The following is a 25,204-nucleotide window of genomic DNA, read 5'->3' as shown; positions in this document are numbered from 1 at the left end:
AAAGATTGCATCCTGATACCAGTGCCAGCATTAGGATGTACTTTGTGGGCGGTGTTAGCGCACAATTTGTATGGCCCCCGAAGGATGGCTTGATTCTCCAAATAACCTTTGGCAGAAAGATGGTTCCTCACCCCTGCTCTAATGCAATGTGGAAATAGCATGATGCATATGACAAGATATAGAATTCAGACAAGAGGAGCTGATCTGAGGATTATTCTGTCAATTTTCCTTGTATAGTATAAAAAAAGAGGTTGGCAGTGAAAAGAAAGGGTCTAATAATGCTTAAATGTCTAATAATGTGAAATGAAAAGGTCTAGGAAGGGTGATGAACTTTCCTCCATGGAAGGTCCTTGATATACGTTTGGTCTAAGACATACGTACATGTAAACATTTTCTTGTACAGTGTACAATGCTATTTCATCAATACAATTTAGAAAGCAAACTGAAATTAATATGCATATCTTTTATTAAAATTTCCAGATACATAAATAATGCATTCAACAATTTCTGTTAAAATCACTATAAAATTGTATAGTTCTGATATATTGTAGACAATGAGCACTATTGCATTATTCCATAAATTAAACATTTAGAAGGTAAAAAATAATATTACTTAAATCTATATTTATAAAAGTCTGATACAAAAATAGATTTCTCATTATTGAAGGCAGAAAGGCAAAACAGTGCATTATAATGTAGAGAAATCCCTGCGAATTTGTTCAAGTTTCTGAGGCATTTATTCTTAAACATAATTAAACCGAACTGAATCCCATATAATAAGAAAAGTTGCGACTTCCCATTTTTCGTCCCATCATTGCAGTTCAGGAAAATAAGAACTATTGTCTGAAATCTGCAGGGCCGGCTTGTAAACAATTTAATTTGGGTAAGATAAGTAAAGTTATAGGAGGTAAATGCTCATTAATTATGGGAACTTGGCCAATAGCGTAAAACACAAATGAACAGGTCTGATAAGGCAGCATTGTGTCCCTAAGGATAGGGTTCATATCGAATAAATATTTTAAAAGTAGTTTACAAGGTGCAATACCAATACAGGGAGTTCAGTGTCTTATACATTCATAATCAAATACACCTTTCAGTCATTGTAAAATCTTTGTTCTCTGCACATAAATTATAACTCAATTTTAGATACTCAACTAAAACATCATAGAAATATTTTCCTTTTTGTTCAGATTTCTATTCTCTCTTGAGTGAGTCAGTGTTGATTTCTGGTCGCTTTATTTTGACCTGGAAAAAAGCATGGAAAGAATTGTCAGTGGAAAATTTTGCCAAGATTAGATTCTATAGACCAGTTATTACCAATAACTGCACATTTTACCCAATATCCTCTATTCTAGTCTGTAGAGGGTAGGAATGGACAACAAGCGCATCAAGGCATCCTGTGATGGGCCATGCATATAAAGTGCTCCTTCCTGGCACAGACCCCTGATTTAAGCTACAGGAGCACTTTTGGCATACATTTCCCTAAACCAGGAATGCACATCCTGCACCAGGGGACTGAAGCAGACCGAGATTCCAGTCTTTGTGGCCATCCCCAACCATCTGGTTATAGACATCTTTGTCTGTGCCTGGTAGCTGCTCACATTTTCCAAGTCAAAGAGAAGTGGTGCTGGGAAGGGGAGACAGATAAGTACCAATGGTGAAGTGTGGCAATAATTGGGACCACATGTAATTGATGTACCACATCCAATAGCTGGGAGTCACTTTCGACTTAAAGCACATGCACCTGTTGGGAGGTGCCTGAGCAACATTCTAGTTAGTGTGTTTCTAGCCTGCCTGTTGTTAGGTCTCCTTGGCCCGCATTGTATGATATTGTTCCAGTGTTTGCTAACCTGCATCTTGTCAGCTATTCTGAGGAGCACAGCCTGTACCAGCACCAAGTGGCCATCCTGTCTGCTGTCCAGAGCTGCACAGTCTGTAGCTGTCCCAAGTGGCCGTCCTGCCCTGTCTAAGAATCTCTATCCAAACTAACGTTTCTGACCCTTAGGGTCAGCTGCTACTGCCGAACACTGCCCTGGAGTGGTACCTAGCAGCTACCTGCCACACAAGCCTGACCTCACCATCAGAGGCTCCAGTGAACTCCGGGTAGCTGCTAGGTTACACCCCTCCAAAGTAAGCACGGTCCATAGCATAGAGGGTCCACTATTCACTGGTGTTACAGCTGCCCCATAGAATAACACGGGACTGAGTGCTGTGCGATGTTCTATCAGTTGAGTTATACGCTCGTGTAATTGAGCCCTTAGAGCCATAGTCTTTTTGTGCACTTAAATCAAAAATAAAATGGTTGCACCTGAGGGGTTCAAGTTGCATTATGTTATTAACTAATGTCTGTATTGCTTTCATGACATGCCTGTAGTCAGTGCTGCAATGTCAGACATTAGTGGGTGTATCCTCTGAATTATACTCTCTTTCTACCTCTCCCTTTATTCACTGCTGCTACATTGACTGCACGTAAAAACTGCAAGGAACAATATTTTGGGGGGAAAAATATAAAAAAGTAACATAAATATTACAGGCTACATGACATGTCATGAGGGTATGTCTGGAACTGCTAGGCCTGTCAGGTTTTGGATCTTTGGCATGAATTCCTCTTTTCTGAATGAAACAGATGAATGTACATGTATTTTCTATTGCTAATGGGAACCCAGCCTAAGCTATACTGTTATTTTCAGGATGTAACATACTAGTTATCATACCTCTGCTAAACTGTTGACTTTTTCGAGGTGAGGTTTCCAGTTGACCAAGTGTGGAGATTTTATGTCTTGATCTGAAGTTGGAATTTCTGATTCTTCAAGCCGATTGAAGGCTAAAAAAATTGATCAACAAGAGAAATCATAACATTAACAAGTGAGGTAATAATCCGGTAATACAATAAAGTGACAAAATAAGAACTAAACTTACATGAAAATAGAGATGTTTTCCAGCTAAATCGTGTTTGGTACGTTCTAATTAAGAAAAATCCAAATAAACATCATTAGAACAGAATTAGATGTTGTGAAAAACAACACGCAGAAACTACTACTAACTTAAAAATAATGAGAGTTGTGAACTTGTTGATGTAGAGACCTAGAAAGTCTCCATAAAGTATCTCAAAATAATTCACATTTCACCAGAAAAAAAAACAAAATAGTGTTCTTTTGGCATAAATCAGGTGTACTTTTGACAGAGTTTATGAAGCCTCCTCTTCGCTTTTCGCTTTTTACAAACCAACCTTAACAGCTTAACATGTCATAGATCTTACCCTACACCTTACATTGCTATACCCTACAGTAGATTTATCCACAGAGCATGCCTCATGAGCCTGAATCTGTCTCACACTGCACTATAATACAGTGCATTAGACAGGAGTGGACATACTATAGATGCAAGAGGTAAGGGGCCCATTAACACCTCCACAGCAGCAAGTAGCTTCTGTCACAGCTCCATAAAAGGGGACAATATGATGAGCTGTTGGAGTGGATATATAATTATTGTACAGGGGCCCTCCTATGTATGTGTCTGCTCCTGGCAAAATCTATAATATAAAGGGAGATGCGTGTCTCTGTCTGAAACCTTTATAGACTGTGCAAGCGTGACACGCCTGCGCAGTCTGGCTCCAGACAGAAGCTCGCATGGAGCCGTTACTGGTAAGAGGAGTGTGTATGGTGCCGGAGATCATGGTATGCGTAAATACTGAACGCATACCGCGATCTCTGGAGCCATACTTACATACTTACCTGACCGGGAGGAGCACGCGCGTACTCTGGCGCCGCACTCCTCCCCTGGCCTCTGGCAGAACAGGACACCGCGCGCTGGAGCACAGGGAAGAAAGGTGAGTATAAGTGTTTATTGTTTTGTATGTGTGAAGCATGAAAGGGATGAGGGGTGCCATACATACCAGGATTGGAGGGTGAGGGGGACACACATACCAGGATTGGGGGATGAGGGGTACCAAGCATACCTGGATTGGGGGATGAGGGGTACCATACATACCAGGATTGGGAGATGATGGATTCCATGCATACCAGGATAAGGAATGGGGTGCCATGCATACCAGGATGAGGGGTGCCATGCATACCAGGATTGGGGGTGAGGGGTGCCATGCATTCCAGGATTGGGGGGTGAAGGGTGCCATGCATACCAGGATTGGGGATGAGGTGTGCCATGCTTACCAGGATGGGGATGAGGGGTGCCATGCTTACCAGGATGGGGATGAGGGGTGCCATGCTTACCAGGATAGGGATGAGGGATGCCATGCATACCAGGATAGGATGGTGGGGACAGGATGGAGGCAGCACAAATACCAGGATGGGGGCAGCAGAAATATCAGGAAGGGGGCAGCACCTACCAGCAGGGTAGACCATATACCAATAAAAAAGGTTGCCACCCGGGCGTAGCTAGTAATTAAATAAGTATTTATGTATTTGAAATGGTAGACAATGGGCATTATTTCTATACCATGTTTGCTATGATCTACACTAGCAATGTTAGTTGGTCAACTTTTTAATACTTCCTATGAAGTGCAGTCCTTATAACAATAGGTCATCCTTTCTAGTTTACATTACACGTGTGCACTAGTTGTCACTTACTCATCCGCATATCCGTCATTCTCTTTTCTCTTTCGATACCAACGAACTGCAAACCAGATTCCAAGGAGCAGCAGAAGAAGGAAGGCCAAAGCTCCAAATAATATGCCAAAAAATGGACCCAGGTTCATGGAGAGATGTTCACATTGTGGTCCAGATGTGGAATAGATAGAAAATGGTTTACAGCTAAAAGAAAAAAAATAAATAGTCATAAATTAAAAAGTTGAGACTTATTTGTGCTGTCCTAAATCTAAGACGGAAACTGATCACAAACAAGGGCAGTTATCTTCGAGCTGCATCCTTGAATGCATCATTACTTTAAATCATGCCTTTGACAGAGTTTTTCAGGATATAGCCTATTTTCATGTAAAATGATTATATAACATGCAAATTACAAATACCAGGATTAGACTCAATTTGATAAAGTTTCAAACAAAAGCCAACATGACCATATTTTGGTTGCCACAGATATTTATGAAGTCTGCACTGAATATATGCAAAAAAAAAATTAGAATATAGTCTTAGATCCCCTTCACACATAAGTTTCTCCAATAAGTGTGATGTCATTTTTCAAATGTTCTGGAGACACTTACACACATAGGCCCATTATAATCTATGGGCCTGCACACATGTACGTGTGTTTACACAGTGTGTTCGTGCGACCCACTTGTAGACATATCTATTTTTTTCCAGCAGCACGGATGTCAACACGTCCCGCACACGAATAACATAAAATGTGACATCCGTGTGGCGTCTGTGTGACATGTACTGGAATAGAATGCAGAATAGAAATGACAGATGTTTAGGTGTTAAAGATGTGCAAAGATAGAGAATAGATAGATATCCCTGTGATATATAATTAGTGCCTTGCATGTGTTGCTTACTGTAAATGCATTAAGCTAATAAATAAATAAATGAAAAAAAATGACGTGGGATCCCCACTATTGTTGATAAGAAGCAAAGGTAAAGCAGATAGCTGTGAGCTGATATTATCTGGCTCGGAAGGTCCCTGATTATTGGGCCCTTCCAAGCTTAAAATACAAGTCCTCAGCTGCCCCAGTGCATCACATTAGATGCTGGACTACGTCACACCTACGTGGAAATATTTTTTCTAAAAAATTGGTGAACAAGAGACAGTATATTGTTTTTATTTCTCTCTTTTTATGTTTTTCTGGTATCCATTTGTGGACTACGTCAAATTTGGTGGACTACGTCAGACCTGCATGGATTTTTGTTTTTCAAATATATTGGTGAACCAGGCAAAGTGTCGGAGAGTGTTTATTCAAATAAAGTATTTTTTGGTGTGTGTTTTTTATTTTTTTTTATTCTGGGTTAGAAATAGAGGTGTTTGATAAAAACCTCTCCATCACTAATACCAGGGTTGATGCGAGCTGTGATTTTTGCCAAAGCACAAGGGCAATCAGGAAGAGCCAAGGCAAAACGCCAGAATTGACGCATCTAATGTGATGCGCTACTTCTGGGGCTGTTGAGGGCTGGTATTTTTAGGCTGGGAAGGGTCTAATAATCATGGACCTTCCCAGCCTGGTTATATCAGCTCACAGCTGTCTGCTTTACCTTCGCTGGCTATCAAAAATAGGGGGGGGACCCCACATCATTTTTTTCATTTATTTATTTATTAGCTTTACATATAACAGTACAGTAAACTACACACGGAAGGCACTAATTATATATCTCATATATATCTATCTAGCTAGCTATCAACCCCATTTTATCTATCTATCTATCTATTTATGTATCTATCTATCTATCTATCTATTTATCTATTTACTCCATATCTATCTAGCTATATATTTGCACATCTTTAACACCTAAACATCTGTCATCTCTATTCTGCATTATATTCCGGTACGTGTCACGTGGATGGTGCACACTGAAGGCACACGAATGACTCACACATAGACATGGATGTCACACAAATGAAGCACATGTACACATGGACAATACCGGTACTGGTTTTTCCAGTACCTGAAAAATCAAGACATGTGAAGGGGGCCTTATAGGTTTTGCTATGGTGCACTATTAGTATGCTCTATGCAGATACATGAGATTTTAACATGACTACCACAATTTTAGTGTTCATTTATCTACTTCATGACCTGGTCATTTTTTTCCATGAACATAGAAATATGAGGTCTTGTTCTTTGTGGAATAAATTAATCCAAGAAAAGAGTTTTACATACTGTTGGGTAACCATGAATTACTAGTATACGTACAAATGACTACACAACAACCATGTCAATCAGATAACAAAATTTTTTATTAAGTATTAAAATATGATCAAATGGGATATAAAAAAACAGTAGTTTTTTGTAGGTATACTATCTTTGTGGAATAAGTTTGAATTACACCATTCATTTTACTATACAGGAAAAAGTGAGAAAATTCCAAGTTTGGTAAAGTGGTGTAAAAAAATCCAATTCTGCCTTAGTTTTTGTGATTTTGTTTTTACGGCATTCCTTGTGCAGTACAAGTTACAGAGTAACATGATTTTCCACGTCAGTACCAATATGGCGATACGAAACTTGGAATTTTTTGTCTTAAGTAATGAAAAATTTCACAAATTTGTAAATGAAAAAAAGCATTGGTTTCGCCATTTTCTGAGACCCATAATGGTTTCATTTTTCTGTTGATAAAGCAGTGTGTGAGTTCAGGTTTTGCTCTGCAAACTGATATTTAGTGGTACCATATTGAAGTTCTTTTTATTGTAAATTTGGTGGAGTAGCAGAAAAACAAAACTACTTTGTTGTTGAGATTTTCAGGTTACAGCATGGTAATTAATTTTATATTTTGATATATTGGACTTTTATGCATGTGGTGATACCAAATATACTTATTGCTTTGTCTTTTTATGTTAAAATTGGGAAAAGGAGAGTGAGTAAAGTTTTTATCTTTTATTTAGATTTTTAAAGAGGGTTTTTTTTTGCCTCTTTAGGAGACTCGAACCTGAGATTGGCTGATTGCTTGCTCTGAATGCTGCAATAGCACTGCATGGTGGCTCAGTGGTTAGCAATGTTGCTCTGCAGTGTTGAGGTCCTGTGATTAATTCACACCAGCTGCAAGTAATTTTCATATTCTCCCTATTCTTGATAGGGAATTTTATATTTTAAGCCCCAATAAGGATAGTGATGACAATGTCTATGATGTCCTGTGGATTACACTAGTGTCATATACTGTATGCAAGTATAATAAAGAAATAAGTAAAATCACATGGTCCTATGGCTTGCAGACCCCGGGTTGTCATGCTAACACATAAGCTTCCCGCGATCATGTGACAGCGGCGCCGATGGGCTAGATTAGTGATATTAGTGAGATTGACAGTGGCATGTCACATCACATCAGCTGTCATGTGCCGGAAAAGATGCGTGCTCATCGCCAGAGACCGCACCAAAGGAGGAAACACGACCTATAACGTACCTATACGTCTTAAGTGGTTAAGGGGTTATCGTCATGTATTGTAAGCAGCTTTTCCCCAGGTAGGCCATGCTATTTGGGTCTGGTGCAGTATTTTACATAGTATGGATACATCCATAAAGTTCTGCCATCTACCTTTGAACTGCATATTGCTTACCATTCTCCAATGTAATTAGAAAGTAGAACATATTGAAAATATTTGACTGGAGGAGAAAGTGGTTTGAGTCCATTGCGAGAAAAGTGTAATACAAATGTTTGTTTTTGTTAGAATCATACACACAGGCACTGCTTCAGTTATAGCAAGGCTGTTTTTATTATTTTTATTATTTTATTGTATTTATTAAATGTAAACCTGATGATGATTTATCACTGTGCTGCTACTATGCTGTATAATTGCAGTTAGTACTTGTAATTTTGCATTAGAAAAAGGATTTAAACATGAAATACATTAAAAGGATAGCGCATCTACTTACATGCAGCTGACATTATTTTTACCAGGCACACAGGTGGCATTGTTCTTACAGTATGTATTGTTTTTGCACACGGAGATACACTGTAAAGTGTCAGGATCCACTTTAAATCCATCATATGGACAGACTGCATTCTCTGCTAAATCTTTTATGCTCGCTGAGGAAAGAAAAACAATGTAAAATAATACAATACTGCAAAGTATATATGGTTTATAGATGTTTTACTGGAATATACAGTAGGTGAACAACCAGACCATATTAAAGCTTGCCACTTTATTTACCATAAAGGAAAATGAGGATAGGTCAATTCAATGAGTACTATACTATGTATCGATAATGCATCACTGAAAAATACAGATGAGCGGATTTTTTAAATTAGAATTTGCTGGCTTCGACAAATTTTCTCCAAAAATTAGATTTGCGGCAAATAAATCAATACTGGAAAGCTTGTAATTGCTTGGAAAATACATGTGGAGTAGAGGAGAAAGAGAGAAAGCCCACTGACCAGAAGAGCTTACAGTCTACAGGAGAAAGAGAGAGAGAAAGAGAGAAAGAGAGAACCAACCCACCCTGCTAACCATAAGAGCTTACTCTCTACAGAAAAAAGGAAGGACTCCAGGGACCATAAGAGCTTATGCAGTAACTATGGAGATGGAAACAGAGGAATGGAAGCATGTGACCTACAGAAGCAGGAGGATCGAGAGGCAGTCAGCACCCATACTGCTCAGGAACCAGTACCAGGCTCTCTCGCAGGAGCACCGTGAAGAAATACAGCAAGATAAGACTTTGCCAGCAATGAATAACCTTGTAAGCCCTCAGAATCCTCCTGGATGGAGAAAGAAGAATGTTGTGAAGAAAAAACGGAGAGTGGTGGTCATGGGGGATTCCCTGTTAAGAGGAACAGAGGCCGCTATCTGCAGACCAGACATAACCTCAAGAGAAATGTGCTGTCTTCCAGGAGCAAAAATTAAAGATGTGTCTGACAGGATATCAAGACTCTTCAGACCTACAGATCACTACCCATTCCTGCTAATACATGTGGGGACAAATGACACCACAAGAAAGGACCTGGAAACCATCTGCAGTGACTCTGAAGACTTAGGCAAGAAAGTGAAAGAATTGGGAGCGCAGGTGGTCTTCTCATCCATCCTCCCAGTGGATGGCCATGGAACAATGAGGTGGAATAAGATTCTACAGGTGAACAACTGGCTACGTCGATGGTGCCGTCAACAAGGATTTGGATTTCTGGATCACGGAATGAATTACCTATACGATGGACTACTTGCTAGAGATGGGGTGCACCTTACGAAGACTGGAAAACATGTATTTGGAAGTCGCCTTGCTACACTCATCAGAAGAGCTTTAAACTAGAACAATGTGGGAAGGGAAGCAAAAGGCCAGAAAAAGCCATACAGCTGACAAATACTATTGAGATCTCTGCTACTGGAAGTGGAAAGGAAAAACTAAGACAAAACAATTTAAATAATGAAAATATGGGAGGAAGAGAAACCAATCACAAACTAAAATGTTTTTATACAAATGCACAAAGCATGGACAACAAACAAGGAGAATTGGAACTACTAATGCAGGAAAAGAAATATGATGTCATTGGAATCACTGAAACTTGGTGGGACGATACACATGATTGGAATAAAAGGCTAAAAGGATACAACTTATTTGCAAGAAACAGACTTGATAAACGAGGAGGAGGTGTCGCATTGTATGTTAGAAAAGCATATATCTGCACAGAGATTGAAGCTTCAGAGACTTGGAGTTCTGTGGAAACTGTTTGGGTAAGAATACAAGGAGAGAACAACGGAAAGGACACCATTGTAGGCATTTACTACAGGCCACCTGGGCAAGCTGAAGATATGGATGAACTCTTTATGTATCAAATGACCAAGTTCTCCAAAAAATATGACGTAGTGGTCATGGGAGATTTCAACTATCCAGACATTTGTTGGGAATCTCTCTCAAGTAAAACTAACAGGTCAAGCAAATTCTTATCCTCTCTTGCTGACAACTTTATCTTCCAAAAGGTAGGGGAGAAAACAAGGGGATCTGCTACTTTGGATCTAATCCTTATAAACAGGGAGGAAATGGTTGAGGAGGTAAAGGTGGCTGGGACCCTAGGAGGCAGCGATCATGCTATTATAGAATTTTGGATAACTAGAGGAGGAAGACATGTGAAGACTCAAACCTCAAGGTTAGATTTTAGAAAGGCAGATTTTAAGAGACTCAGAAAGAGAATAGGAGGGATCCAATGGCTGGATGTCCTTAAGGACAAAAATGTCCAGGAAGGATGGGAAATTTTTAAAAATGAGATTCTCAAAGCACAATCGTTAACAATCCCGAAAAGAAGGAAGAATGGGAAGCATTTAAGGAAACCAGGATGGATGAACACAGAACTTAAACACATGCTAAAAAGAAAGAAAGAAATGTTTATTAAATGGAAAGAGGGAGGCATAGCTAAAGAAGATTATAATGCAGTCTGCAGATCCTGCAGGGCACGTATCAGGTTAGCTAAAGCTGACAATGAATTAAGGCTTGCAAGAGATGTCAAAAGCAATAAAAAAGAATTTTGGGGGTATGTCAAAAGTAAAAGAAAAGTCAAAGATGCTATAGGATTTTTACAGGATGAAAATGGAGAAATGGTAAGAGAGGTTGTTGAGAAGGCCGAACTTTTTAATTCCTATTTTGCATCTGTTTTCTCTCAGAAAGAAAATGTAACATCAACTGATCTTCACTATCCTTTCAAAGGAATAGAAGAATCCAAGTTATCTGTAAACAGAAAGATTGTGAGGGAATATTTAGCTAACATAAATGAGCTCAAGTCTCCAGGTCCAGATGAATTACACCCCAGAGTACTGAAGGAGATCATAGAAGAAATTTTAGAACCACTCTCCATAATCTTTGAAAATTCTTGGAGAACAGGAGAAGTCCCAGAAGACTGGAGAAGAGCAAATGTTGTTCCTATCTTGAAAAAGGGGAAGAAGGTGGACCCAGGCAACTATAGGCCGGTGAGTCTGACTTCTATACCAGGAAAGATCTTTGAACAAATTATTAAACAACATGTATGTAAGTACATGGATAAGAATGAAGTGATTAACCAGAGTCAGCATGGGTTTGTAACTAACAAGTCATGTCAGACTAACTTAATTTCCTTCTATGACAGAATCACTGACTGGGTGGATCAGGGAAATGCTGTAGATATAGTATATCTTGACTTCAGCAAAGCATTTGACAAAGTATCTCACACCATCCTTATTGAAAAAATGACCAAGTATGCAATGGACCAGGCAACTGTTAGGTGGATTCATAACTGGCCTAGTGATCGGACTCAAAGGGTGGTTGTAAATGGCTTCACATCCAGCTGGATGAATGTCTCAAGTGGGGTACCACAGGGCTCCGTCCTGGGACCTGTATTGTTCAACATCTTTATCAATGATTTAGATGAAGGAATTGAGGGTAAACTGATTAAATTTGCTGATGACACAAAGCTAGGAGGGATAGCTAATACTAGAGAAGAGAGAGAGAGGATTCAAAAAGACCTAAATAAACTGGAGCAGTGGGCAGCAACTAACAGAATGGTTTTTAACAGGGAAAAATGCAAAGTACTACATCTGGGCAATAAAAATGAAAAAAGCATATACAGAATGGGAGGAATAGAGCTAAGCAACAGTACATGTGAAAAAGACTTAGGTATACTAATAGATCATAGACTGAACATGAGTCAACAGTGTGATGCAGCAGCAAAAAAGGCAAATACAATTCTGGGATGTATTAACAGAAGCATACAGTCTAGATCACGTGAAGTCATTATCGGTCTTTACTCCTCTTTGGTCAGACCTCATCTGGAATACTGTGTACAGTTTTGGGCACCACATTTTAAAAAAGACATAGACAAACTGGAGCAAGTTCAGAGAAGAGCGACCAGAATGGTGACTGGTCTGCAAACTATGTCCTATGAGGAACGGTTTCCCACATCCATTCGGGCCAATACTGCAGTGGTGAGTGTGGCTTGAAATTTTGATGGCCGCAACTTCCTCAGCATTTGGGATGGGATGCAGTGAACTTTTGGGGACCTTGGTTTAGGCACTTTGCACATTTTTTCCCCCTCTCCTACACTTATGATATTTAAAATGAATTTTTGTACTGTATATTTATCTATTAATAAACAATCTTCTTTTGTAAGCCATTTATACTCCTAGTTTCTTTTTGGTTTTATATATGCTGTGAGTAGGCTGTCTGGGTAAGGCCCGGTTATCCGAGATTCTAACCAGGTTTTTTGGTTATTTGATATGTAGGCTGCTGTTTATATGCCCAGATTTCAGGCTGCCCCTAGGAACCCAAGACTCCTGCCCTTACAAGGGCAGTCCACAGCTGACCCTCAATCACTAGTCAGCCCTACAGCAACCCTAAATATGCCTCCCGACGCATTTCCTCAACATCGGGTGATTCATCAGGGGCAGCCTGAAATCAGGGCGTAACAGGGTCAGCTGTATATGACCATCCAGACAGCTTCGGCATCTTTGGATGAGAAAAACCCGTGCCGCAGGACCGGTGAGATTGTTCCTTTTTCTTCACTTTTTCCTTTGTTTTCTATTTATGCACAACATCATCTCTCAACAGGAGTATTTTGTGATTCAGGAAAAGTGAATTGTGATATTATTGTTGCCCTTGAACTGTATGATTAACAACAGTATTTTACCCCATTGGGCCAGGGCTGTTGCAATATACGCTTGTCTGTGTATGTTTATATGTGCATCTACACTTTTTTAATGATTATATTAAAAGTTATATTTTATTCTGCCATTTTTGCTGCATTACTATAATTGATTGGCAGTTTGCTGAGCCTTGGGGCTTCTATTTGATATCAAAGTGTGTCTGTTTCTTTTTGCTTATTATTGGGAGGTCCAGGAAGCCATGCAAAAGATTTTAGCCCAGTCTATGATGCCTCAGAAGTGTAGGAAATGGTGCCAGCAAGTTTTTGTTTTTGAAAAGCGTGAATCAAATCTCAAAATGTTCAAATGTATGTAAAATCAAAAATTTCATTTAATTCGACTGATACTCGATCCCCTCATCTCCAGTGAAAAGTAATCAGAGCATAATGGAGCACATGCAGGCTTTTTTTCTATTGTCTTGAATCTTTGACAGATATAAAAAGAGATATACAACTCTGACCGTGATGATATGTGGCACTCACTGTGAAATATAATGTATTATTATTATGTATGGGATTCATACTAAGCAGCCCACCAACCCAATATTACCCATATATGTGTTTACTATGAGGATACTGAACAGATAGCAAAGCTCAATCTTCATGGGGTTGTTTATGCTATCATCATTCTGCCCACAAAATAGGTCAGGAAGTATTCATGGAGGTGAAGAAGTAGTATCCAGGTGTCAGGAGCTCAAAGGCCCCCTAGCCATATAAGAAGACATTAGTATTATAAAAGGAATATCGAAATATTAAACACAAATTTTGCATTGAAGACCAAGAAGTCCGAGGTTCACCCTTGTAGTCAACTACCAAAATCTTTATATCATAATAATCACTTATGATATGATATGTACATGAAAGCATTTGTTGTCATCAATACTAGAGTTGAGCAAATTTGTTTGAGTGGACTTGAATTCTACTCAAATTTTAGAAAAATGTGTTGTCCATAATATGTTTTTTTTGCAATTCGCTACAAGCAAATTCAGCAAAATGGTGATCAGCTGTGATTGCCATTTTGCTGAATGGTAGAAGGTCAGGCAAATGTTGCCCTAGCTTCTTTTTCCCATCCCCAGTTGCACGCATTCTTTTCAACTTTTTCACACTAGGCCCTGGTCTCCAGCTCAACTAAGCCTTTGATGTTACTTTGTGACACCTGAGACCAGACAGGAAATGGAAGACAGAAGATAAGTGGAGGACAAGACTGGTGAGTGATGAGGTATTAATCATTTTTTTTCATCCTTCATTTATTATGCTCTAGGGTTGTGAGCAACCCCAGAGCACAGTAAGGAACATTTAATTTGCAACAAATTAAATTAAAATGATTTGATATATTCAAATCTTTTTAGATGCGATCATCTAATCAGTAACATGTCCCCAAATTGTCTAAATTGTTTTGTTGTTTTTTTTTTTTCTAAAATAAAACTATGTGGAGCACATTCAGAGTCATAATTTGAAATGCCTGGAACCCAACGTAAAATCTAGAACAAGGCCCTACTGTATATAATACTGATGTCTTAAGGGCTTTAGGGCTCTCTCAGTCCCCAGGGCCAAGGTATGGCTTCTATCTATTTGTCCAGAGCACATTCATGAAGCCTGGTGTACAGCTGAAGAACAAGGCCACATTCACACATTCAATATTTGGTCAGTATTACATCAGTATTACATTTCAATATTTACCTCAGTATTTGTAAGCCAAAACCAGGAGTGGAACAATCAGAGGAAAAATATAATAGAAACACGTCACCACTTCTGTATTTATCACCCACTCCTGGTTTTGGTTTGCAAATATTGATGTAAAATACTGACCAAATACTAAATGTGTGAATGTCACCTAAATGTAATGTTTTTCTGTTCGGGAATACGGTGCAGTTACTAATAGTAAGCTACTAAAATAGTAGTAAAGTTTAGTATATTGCAGGGGCTGCATTTTTGTTTCTGAAACAAAGTGTTCATGTCAAAAGTCATTTTTTAATGCATTTAAGCTCAAAAACTGTCAAAAACTGTCAAAATGGCATTAATAAATCTCCCCCAATCTCTGGTTTATTAATCTTACATGATGACTTGCTCTCTGCAATTTTCATATCTTACTAGTCAAAAAATGCACTGGACCATAACACAGTGACAGGCAACATTTTAGAATATGTTAACATTTGTTGTAATATATACAGATAATTAGGAAAACTTACCTTTAACATCTTCAGTTACGTCATAAATTATAATATCATCTATTGCACGCTTGCTTCGAGTAGAATAATTTTTAAGATAGTTCACCAGTTCGTCATTTAGATACAAAACTATAGTTATATTCGCCTTATAATTAAATCTTGCAGTGAATAGTGCTGTCAGGTTGCGAACATTATTGTTCCTGAAAAGCACATAAAAATATAAAAATAAAAGAAATCTGGTAAACCAGTCAATAGCAAGACATGTTCAAACTATTACAAAGGTGCTGAAGAAGCAAATACAAATATCGCTTCTAGACTGAGAAAGAAACTGTCCTGTCGCAGATTTTCTTGTTGACTACTTCAAAAGCCTATGTTTAAATGCAGCTTTTTACATGCAGTTCTTGCTGCATTTTTTCCGCAGGCCAGTAAAAATGTTACATTCAAAATGCAGGTTTTGGTTCATTGTTGCTGAGTTTTTGGGTGTGAATTACATGTGTTTTGTCTACAATATTTAATAAAGTTAGTTTACGCATCAAAAATGCACGAAGAAAAACCTGAACAAAATATGTTTGCTCTGTTTGCAGCATTTTTGCACTTGTTCGTTGTTTTCAATGGATGAAAAAATTCTGCAAAAACGCTGTAAGAATTGACATACTGCAGATTTAAAAAAACGCTGCAGTTCTCAAATACAGTCAGGAAAAAAAACAAGCGTGTGTATGAGATATCTGAAATCTCAGCTTTTGCTGGTAGTGTAAAATACAGCTTATTTGCATAAAAAAGCTGCAAAAAAAAAAAAGCACTCCAAAAACACTGCATGTGAACATACCCTAACTGTATGACCGCCTACAGCAAGAAAGTAATGTGTACAGGAATATTATGGATGTCACAGAATAGGATCCACATCCCAGGTCTACTAAATGTACTACACCCAAAGATAATGATCAGTGTATTTTTTCTGTCACTCATGACGGCACAACGAGAGAGGGGATCTGCCCTTCAAGGACAGGAAACCTTCAAGATAAAAAGGGCGGCGCCTCTCCCCGCTTCAGTGGTTTCCTGTCCTTGATGGGGGACCTTCCTTCTCGTCGGGCGCAAGAATGACAGTCGTCTTACCTGGGCCAGGGCCGGTCGGGTTTGGCGGGGCACAGTCTCTGCTGCGGCCGGTCCCGTGAATCCTGGAAGCGCCGCGGGGGGCGCCAACATGTGGTCTCCCCGCGTGTGGGCGGCGGCTTGCGGCACCTGCACAGCATGGTGGCCGGCAACCCCGCATCCCAGATGTGACGTCACAGGGCGCGACGGGAGATGACGAAACCATAAGTCGCGCCCCGATGACGCGTGCCGGGGCCTCCTGACCCCCGTGCGGGGGCGGTACCGGAAGCTGCGGGGACGCCGGCGGTGATCTCCCTGGCACAATGGAGGTACTTAAGGGTAGATCACCGGCCAGGCAGCGGCGCAGTGTGAGTAATGGCCTCACAGCAGCCCTCTCCACCGCATCAGCAGCAAGAGTAGCAGTCCATGCTGCAGCTGCAGCAGCGCAGGGAGATGGAGCAGCCACAGCAGCCTCGGGGCCAAAGGCATACCCAGGAGCAGCGTCCAGCGCAGAGTAGGAGCAGTGGACGTTCTGGGACACGCAGCGCCAATGATTCCAGATCGAGCCGGCATAGCTCCAGCAGGGTTGATGATTCCGCGGTCTCCAGAGGAGAAGTATCGGATACCGTCCTGCCTCCCGTTCCAGTACCCTGTCTTTGTTTACTGGGTGGTGAGTGAGCTATGTGAAAGTCAACGTATTAATGTAGACTTTTTCTGTTTTGTCTCTCTCTCTCCCTCTCCTTCCTCCGGTAATGGTCAGGATGTCCCTAAGAAGTGTAAAGAGAAGTCCAAGCATAGAGTATGTGCCCTGTGTGAATGGAGCCTAACGAATGATTGGTCCAAAAGATTATGCCAGTCCTGTATTGAAGAGACAATTGCGGAGGAAGCCCCAACTTTTTCTTCAAATTTATAGACTCTGGTTAGGTCTGAGGTAGAGAGATCATTAAAAACCCTTTCCCAACCATACCAGGCCCATAGAGCAAAAACTCCACCCCCACTTTCAGGCTCTGAGTCCGACGAGGGAATGTTGGAGGACTCCACTGACTCTTCCTCCTCGGATAGCGGAGCAGGGCCAGGTCATTGTTTTCCCCTGGAAAGTGTGGATGGCTTAGTAAAAGCCGTCAGGTCCACAAATAGGGTTGGTTGACCAGAAAACAAAGAAGTCAGTGCAGGATATTATGATTGGCACCTTGGATCGCAAGAGACAACGAGTTTTTCCTGTTAATGATAAGGTGCAGGGTCTTATCAGGAAAGAGTGGGATAGGCCGGATAAAAAGGGCCCCCCTTCCATCCTCCTTCAAAAGGAAATATCCGTTTAGTGAGGAGGATACCGCTTCCTGGAGTAAGGCCCCGAAGCTGGATGTGGCAGTATCCAAAGCTTCTAGGAGATCTTCCCTCCCTTTTGAGGACTCGGGGATGCTGAGAGACCCGCTGGACCGGAAGGTAGATACCTTCCTTAAAGGTACTTGGGAGTCGTCGGCGGGGGCATTGAAGCCAGCCATAGCAGCAACTTGTACAGCGAGGTCCCTTATGGTATGATTGGACAGGTTAGAGGACCAGATTAAAAACAATGAGTCACAGGACTCCATTCTGGCCTCTCTGCCGGTATTGAAGGGAGTGGCGGCCTTCTTATCAGACGCCTCGGCAGATTCCGCCAGACTAGTGGCAAGATCTGCGGCCCTGTCTAACGCCGGCCGTAGAGCGGTCTGCCTGAAGTGTTGCCCAGGGGACATACAGGCAAAAGGAAAACTATGCTCTCTTCCATGTGAGGGGGATTTTCTGTTTGGTACCTCTCTGGACTCAATTCTAAAGAAAGCGGGAGACAGTAAGAAAGGGTTCCCTAAGCCTTCCATCCCATCCTTCAAGCAGTCCTTTCGGAGGAAGAAATTTGGCCGCAGGAGGGTGTCCAGGGAACAATCTAGATGGGAGGATCGTTCCAGGAAAGGGAAAGGATTTTTGTTCGGCGGGCCCTCCCAGGATAGTCGCAAGCCGCCGAAGTGACACTCTATCCCAGGTGTGGGGGGGGAGGCTCTCTCTCTTCCTTCCAGCCTGGGAAAAGATCTCTTCGAGCAGGTGGATCCTCAATTTAGTGAAATCAGGGCTAAAGCTAGAGTTTCAAAGGAATCCACCAGACAAGTTTATTTTGACTGCCCTAAGATCCTCTCTACCCGAACAATGGGCACTAGAGGAAGAAATATCAGTTCTCCTACAAAAGAATGTCCTGCTAGAGGTGTCTCCACAAGAAGAGAGAGGGGGGTTTTATTCCCCCTTATTCCTTATAAAAAATCCGGACAATTCATACAGAGTCATCCTCAATCTGAGAAGGCTAAATGCGTTCCTGAACATTCCGTCATTCAAGATGGAGACAATAAAATCAGCTATAACCCTTCTATTTCCCGGCTGCTACATGGCAGTATTGGACCTAAAGGACGCATACTATCATGTGCCGATCCATCGCAATTTTCAGAAATACCTCAGGTTAGCCGTAAATATGCAGGGAATTATCAAGCACTTCCAATACAGAGCGCTTCCCTTCGGACTGGCAGTGGCGCCCCGCATATTCACAAAACTGATAGCGGAGGTTACAGCCCTTCTCAGGGAGGAAGACAGACTGGTCATTCCGTATCTGGACCACTTCCTGATAGTGGGCAAAACATACGATCACTGTCTGGGCCAGGTCGATCAGGTATGCACCATCTTAGAAGACTTGGTGTTTAAACCTAGAAAAATCCAAATTGATCCCTCTCAGTACTCAGATCTTTTTGGGCCTTACGCTGGATTCGATTCGGCAAGAATGCCGCCTCCCCGACCAAAAGAGGGAGAAAATAAAGAATCTAGTTTCAGCAGCAATAGCGTACCCAGTCATGACTCTCAGGGGGGCAATGTCTCTGTTGGGATCCCTCACCTCCTGCATCCCCGCAGTACCCTGGGCCCAATATCATTCAAGAGAGTTCCAATGGGACGTACTAAGAAATGAAGTGATCCTGAGGGGACATCTAGAAAGCAGGCTAATTCTCCCCCAGAATGTGATTCAGTCTCTGTATTGGTGGTTGGAGACAAGCACGTTCCAGACAGGCGTTTCTTGGGTTCCCCAATTCACCAGGGTGATTACTACAGACGCCAGCCCCAGGGGGTGGGGGGCGCACTTGGACAACCACCCGATACAGGGGACTTGGTCACAGGAGGAGAGTCTGGAGTCCTTCAATTTGTGGGAGTTACGGGCGGTAGAGAAAGCACTGATCAGCTTCTTGCCCCTACTAGGAGGTCATCACGTGAAGATTCTGTCCGACAACCAGGTTGCGGTGGCTTATGTGAACCACCAGGGGGGAACCCGTTCAAGGTCACTAATGCAGGTTGCGGGGAGAATATTTTCGCTGGTGGAGGGAAAAGTTCTCTCGTTAAGGGCCCTTCATATCAGAGGAGAGGACAACATGAAGGCAGACTTTCTAAGTCACAGGCCATTATTACAGGGAGAATGGGCTTTAAATCTCTCGATCTTCCGCCAGCTAGTGGCCATGTGGGGGTCTCCAGAGGTCAACCTGTTTGCAACCCGTCAGAACAGCAAGGCAAAGAAGCTCTGCTCACTGAATCCCTTAGAGAACCCGCTAGTAGTAGACGCCTTCCAGTGCAGGTGGGATTTCATTCTGGCCTATGCCTTTCCCCCAACGTGCCTAATTCCAGCAGTGTTGAGGAAAATTCGGGAGGATCAGGCTCGAGTGGTCCTCATAGCCCCCTTCTGGCCCAAGAGGCCATGGTTTTTCTGGCTAAGAAACATGTCCATCACGAACCCTTGGATTCTTCCAGAGATTCCCGACCTTCTTGCTCAAGGGCCTATATTCCATCCTCAGGTGAAAGGATTGCACTTAGCGGCCTGGAACTTGAGAGGTCGTTGCTAGAAGGTCGGGGTTTCTCATCAAATCTAGTCACTACTCTTCTAAAGAGTAGGAATCCAATCACTACCAAGATTTACAGTAGAGTCTGGAAGATGTTTTTGTCGTCATCTCAGGGAGTTTCCCTGGGGAGGGGGTTCCCATTACAGCCATTTTAGAATTTCTTCAAAAGGGGCTAGAAAAGGGTCTAGCAGTGAGCACCTTAAAGGTCCAAATCTCTGCCTTGGGAGCCTTATACAGTTATAATCTGGCCGGTAACAAGTGGATTTCCAGGTTCGTGAGGGCATGTAGTAGAGCCAATCCAGTCCCTACAGTTAGGGTCCTTTCTTGGGATTTAAACTTGGTGCTAAACGCATTAACAGGTTCTCCCTTTGAGTCCCTTAGCTCAGGGTCCATAAAACTACTCACCCTAAAAACAGTACTTCTGGTGGCCTTAACATCAGCACGGAGGGTTAGTGAGTTACAGGCTTTGTCGGCAGATCCACCTTTTACCCTAGTGCTAGACGATAGGGTAGTTTTGAGACCAGACCCTGCTTTCCTACCTAAAGTGGTTTCTAGGTTTCATATGTCTCAGGAGATAGCCCTAAGCCCTACCATCCTTCTGTCCTGAACCCAAAAATAGCAAGGAGGAAAGGTTTCATACCTTGGATGTCAGGAGATGCCTTATGCATTATTTAGCATCCACAAGCTCATGGAGGAAGTATAGGTCTCTCTTTATCTCCTTCCAAGGCTCCCGAAAGGGATTGAGGGTCTCAAAAGGCACTCTGTCAAGGTGGATCCGGGAAGTCATTGCGAAGGCCTACACGGGGTGAGGCAGAGATCCCCCTGACAATTTAAAAGCCCACTCTACTCGGGGCATGGCTGCTTCCTGGGCAGAAAGGGCGGACGTGCCCTTTGAGCAAATATGTAAGGCGACCACATGGTCATCTCCGTCCACTTTCTATAACCACTATAGACTTGACCTTTCTGCCTCCTCTGATCTCACGTTTGGGAGAAGCGTTCTGCAGGCTGTGGTCCCTCCCTCACATACTTAGTTCTCTGTAATTCTGTGCCGTCATGGGTGACAGAAAAACACGTATTACTTACCGTTAATGTGTTTTTTCGGAACCCATGACGGCACCTTTATATTCCCTCCCTGTCACTGTGGTGTACACCTTCCGGTGGGTGGGTGTTGAGTGTTCACATGGGTGAAATTCGTTATAGTTATTAAAATTATGTGCTCTAACCGGAGAGTCCTCTCATGCTCTGTAATCCACTGAAGTGGGGAGAGGCGCTGCCCTTTTTATCTTGAAGGTTTCCTGTCCTTGAAGGGTGGATCCCCACTCTCGTGCCGTCATGGGTTCCGAAAAAACACATTACCGGTAAGTAATATACGTGTTTTAGTTCTAAAGTTCTGTGCTGATTAATCTATATATATAATCGTCTTATCCCGTCTGTCTGTCTGTCTGTCCTGCAAATCCCGCGTCGCTCATTGGTCCGGCAGTGGCCAATCAGCGCCGCGGGATTTCTGAAAAAAGATGGCGGCCGTTAGCGGCTCATCTGCGGGACTGAGATGCAGCCGGGAGATGACCAGCGCGAGGCGCTCATCTCCCGGCCGGTAGCAGCAGAAGGACCTCGACCGCCGGTGCCATCTGCGGGACGGAGATGCAGCCGGGAGATGACTGGCGCGAGGCGCTCATCTCCCGGCCGGTAGCAGCAGAAGGACCCCGACCGCCGGCACCGCTGACCTCCATGCGGCTAGAGTGTCAAGGGAGGACCAGGGAGCGGCGCTGCAGGTCGGGATACTTCTGCTGCGAGCAGTCGCTCATCTCCCGGCTTCTCGCAGCGGAAGGAAGTAGCCGCACAGGCAGTGGTGCTCCCCGGTCCTCACCAATACGATTCGATGATTGGTCGCGATCTCAGCCTGCGACCAATCACTGATCTTGCTGCAAAAGTTAAACACCGCTGTGCTAATTGGTCGCGGACGCTGCCCACGACCAATCACTGATTTGGGCGCCACATTTAAATAGCGTCCGCGACCAATCACAGATCTTGCAGACACATTTAAACACTGCTGTGATGATTGGTCGCGGACGCTGCCCACGACCAATCACCAATTTGGGCGCCACATTTAAATAGCAGCCACGACCAATCACAGATCTTGCAGACACATTTAAACACCACTGTGCTGATTGGTCGCGGATGCCATCCGATTTTTATGGATACATTACCATTCTGTAGCATAGAACACTGTAAATGGTCCTGTAAATGATTGTAGAATAATAGTTGCAGAAAAAAAAAGCGAATTGCATACAGATGTCATACGGATGCTCTGTGAGAAAAAAAATCACCTTGTACTAGCATGACACTCGTCCGTTTTTTCGGTCCAGATATCGGAACATTTTTTTCACACATATGGGTATGAACCGCCCAAATACTAATAGTGGGGCCGTGGCCTAATTGTGTGACCAGTCTCTATGGCAGGTAATGGAAATCCATAAAATGAGACTTGGAGACTTAGAGTAGAAACTAATTATACAATGATCATTTAAATTTGCCTGATAATATATTATTTCTAAAATGATAGTTTCTAATTAAACCTATACAAAAGTAGTCCTTCACATAATGCTTAGATCTGTAGTACATATATAACACAATGGTACTTCTCACCTTTATATTTAACAGAGGAGTTCTAAAGTCACCTCCCTACAGCAGTATACAAAATCTATCTATCTATCTATTTATCTATATACACACATATACATGTACAGTACAGACCAAAAGTTTGGACACACCTTCTCATTTAAAGATTTTTCTGTATTTTCATGACTATGAAAATTGTACATTCACACTGAAGGCATCAAAACTATGAATTAACACATGTGAAATTATATACGAAACAAAAAAGTGTGAAACAACTGAAAATATGTCTTATATTCTAGGTTCTTCAAAGTAGCCACCTTTTGCTTTGATGGCTGCTTTGCACACTCTTGGCATTCTCTTGATGAGCTTCAAGAGGTAGTCATCGGAAATGGTTTTTACTTCACAGGTGTGCCCTGTCAGGTTTAATAAGTGGGATTTCTTGCCTTAGAATAGAGTTGGGACCATCAGTTGTGTTGTGCAGAAGTCTGGTGGATACACAGCTGATAGTCCTACTGAATAGACTGTTAGCTGCTTTTTTCTTGCCATAATACAAATTCTAAGTAAAAAAAAACGAGTGGCCATCATTACTTTAAGAAATTAAGGTCAGTCAGTGCGAAAAATTGGGCAAACTTTTGAAAGTGTCCCCAAGTGCAGTTGCAAAAACCATCAAGTGCTACAAAGAAACTGGCTCACATGAGGACCGCCCCAGGAAAGGAAGACCAAGAGTCACCTCTATTTCTGTAGTTTATCCGAGTCACCAGCCTCAGAAATCGCAGGTTAACACCAGCTCAGATTAGAGACCAGGTCAATGCCACACAGAGTCCTAGCAGCAGGACACATCTCTTCAACAACTGTTAAGAGGAGACTTTGTGCAGCAGGCCTTCATGGTAAAATAGCTCCTAGGAAACCACTGCTAAGGACAGGCAACAAGCAGAAGAGACTTGTTTGGGATAAAGAACACAAGGAATGGACATTAGACCAGTGGAAATCTGTGCTTTGTTCTGATGAGTCCAAATTTGAGATCTTTGGTTCCAACCACCGTGTCTTTGTGCGACACAGAAAAGGTGAACGGATGGACTCTACATGCCTGGTTCCCACTGTGAAGCATGGAGGAGGAGGTGTGATGGTGTGGGGGTGCTTTGCTGGTGACACTGTTGGGGATTTATTCAAAATTGAAGGCATACTGAACCAGCATGGCTAACACAGCATCTTGCAGCGGCATGCTATTCCATCCGGTTTGCGTTTAGTTGAACCATCATTTATTTTTCAACAGGACAATGACCCCAAACACACCTCCAGGCTGTGTAAGGGCTATTTGGCCAAGAAGGAGAGTGATGGGGTGCTACGCAAGATGACCTGGCCTTCACAGTCACCAGACCTGAACCCAATCGAGATGGTTTGGGGGGAGCTGGACTGTAGAGTGAAGGCAAAAGGGCCAACAAGTGCTAAGCATCTCAGGGAACTCCTTCAAGATTGTTGGAAGACCATTTCCGGTGACTACCCTTAAAGCTCATCAAGAGAATGCCAAGAGTGTGCAAAGCAGTCATCAAAGCAAAAGGTTGCTACTTTGAAGAACCTAGAATATAAGACATATTTTCAGTTGTTTCACACTTTTTTGTTAAGTATATAATTCCACATGTGTTAATTCATAGTTTTGATGCCTTCAGTGTGAATGTACAATTTTCATAGTCATGAAAATACAGAAAAATCTTTAAATGAGAAGGTGTGTCCAAACTTTTGGTCTGTACTGTACATATACCATATATACAGTATATATACACACACACAAAATTGCAGGGTAGAATAACAAAATTACTATCATTGTCGCTATCATGTGACTAACGGCTACATTTATAAGTTCATTTTTCCCAGCAGCTTCTGTAACCCCTCCTGAAATGGGATATCATGAGGTGGCGGGCGCTGCGCTAACTTGGCACAGCTTTTGTCACCGCCGTTCCCTGATGACATCCAGAATGAATTGATGTGATGGAGGCAGTGAGAAGTGACTGCAGTACCACCGCAAAGCTTCTGTCACCGCCCTTATACTAATCTTCATCAGGAGGCAGCACTCGATGCCCCCCACTACCATCTGATGACGTCTCATTTCAATGAACGTGGTGGCGAGGAAAAAAGCTATGAGGCAGCAACAACAGAAGACATATGGCGGCAGTGATAGAAGATGCAGCACTTTGGTCCCTTCTCCCTGCGTCTATCACGCAATTGATTT

General features: G+C 42.2%; 1 protein-coding gene across 1 annotated transcript in view; it reads right to left on the bottom strand.

Annotated features, from left to right (window-relative positions):
* Positions 1-448: 448 nt before the first annotated feature.
* The window catches only part of LOC141258547 (uncharacterized), a 264,087-nt gene continuing 239,331 nt past the window's right edge, over positions 449-25,204 (bottom strand). Inside the window, exons 47-52 of the mRNA XM_073673525.1 lie at positions 15,398-15,576; positions 8,489-8,642; positions 4,587-4,769; positions 2,920-2,963; positions 2,715-2,824; positions 449-1,245 (exon numbers count right to left, since the gene is read on the bottom strand). Coding sequence (XP_073529626.1) covers positions 1,195-1,245; positions 2,715-2,824; positions 2,920-2,963; positions 4,587-4,769; positions 8,489-8,642; positions 15,398-15,576 — 721 coding nt within the window. The 3' untranslated portion in view covers positions 449-1,194. The remainder of the gene's footprint in view (positions 1,246-2,714; positions 2,825-2,919; positions 2,964-4,586; positions 4,770-8,488; positions 8,643-15,397; positions 15,577-25,204) is intronic.

This window comes from Phyllobates terribilis, unplaced genomic scaffold (genome assembly GCF_046119375.1).
Source record: "Phyllobates terribilis strain yellow unplaced genomic scaffold, ASM4611937v1 Scaffold_3__8_contigs__length_932513732, whole genome shotgun sequence".
NCBI lineage: Eukaryota > Metazoa > Chordata > Amphibia > Anura > Dendrobatidae > Phyllobates > Phyllobates terribilis.
The sequence above is the reverse complement of the archived record's forward strand: the minus strand, read 5'-3'. Positions and strand labels throughout refer to the sequence as shown.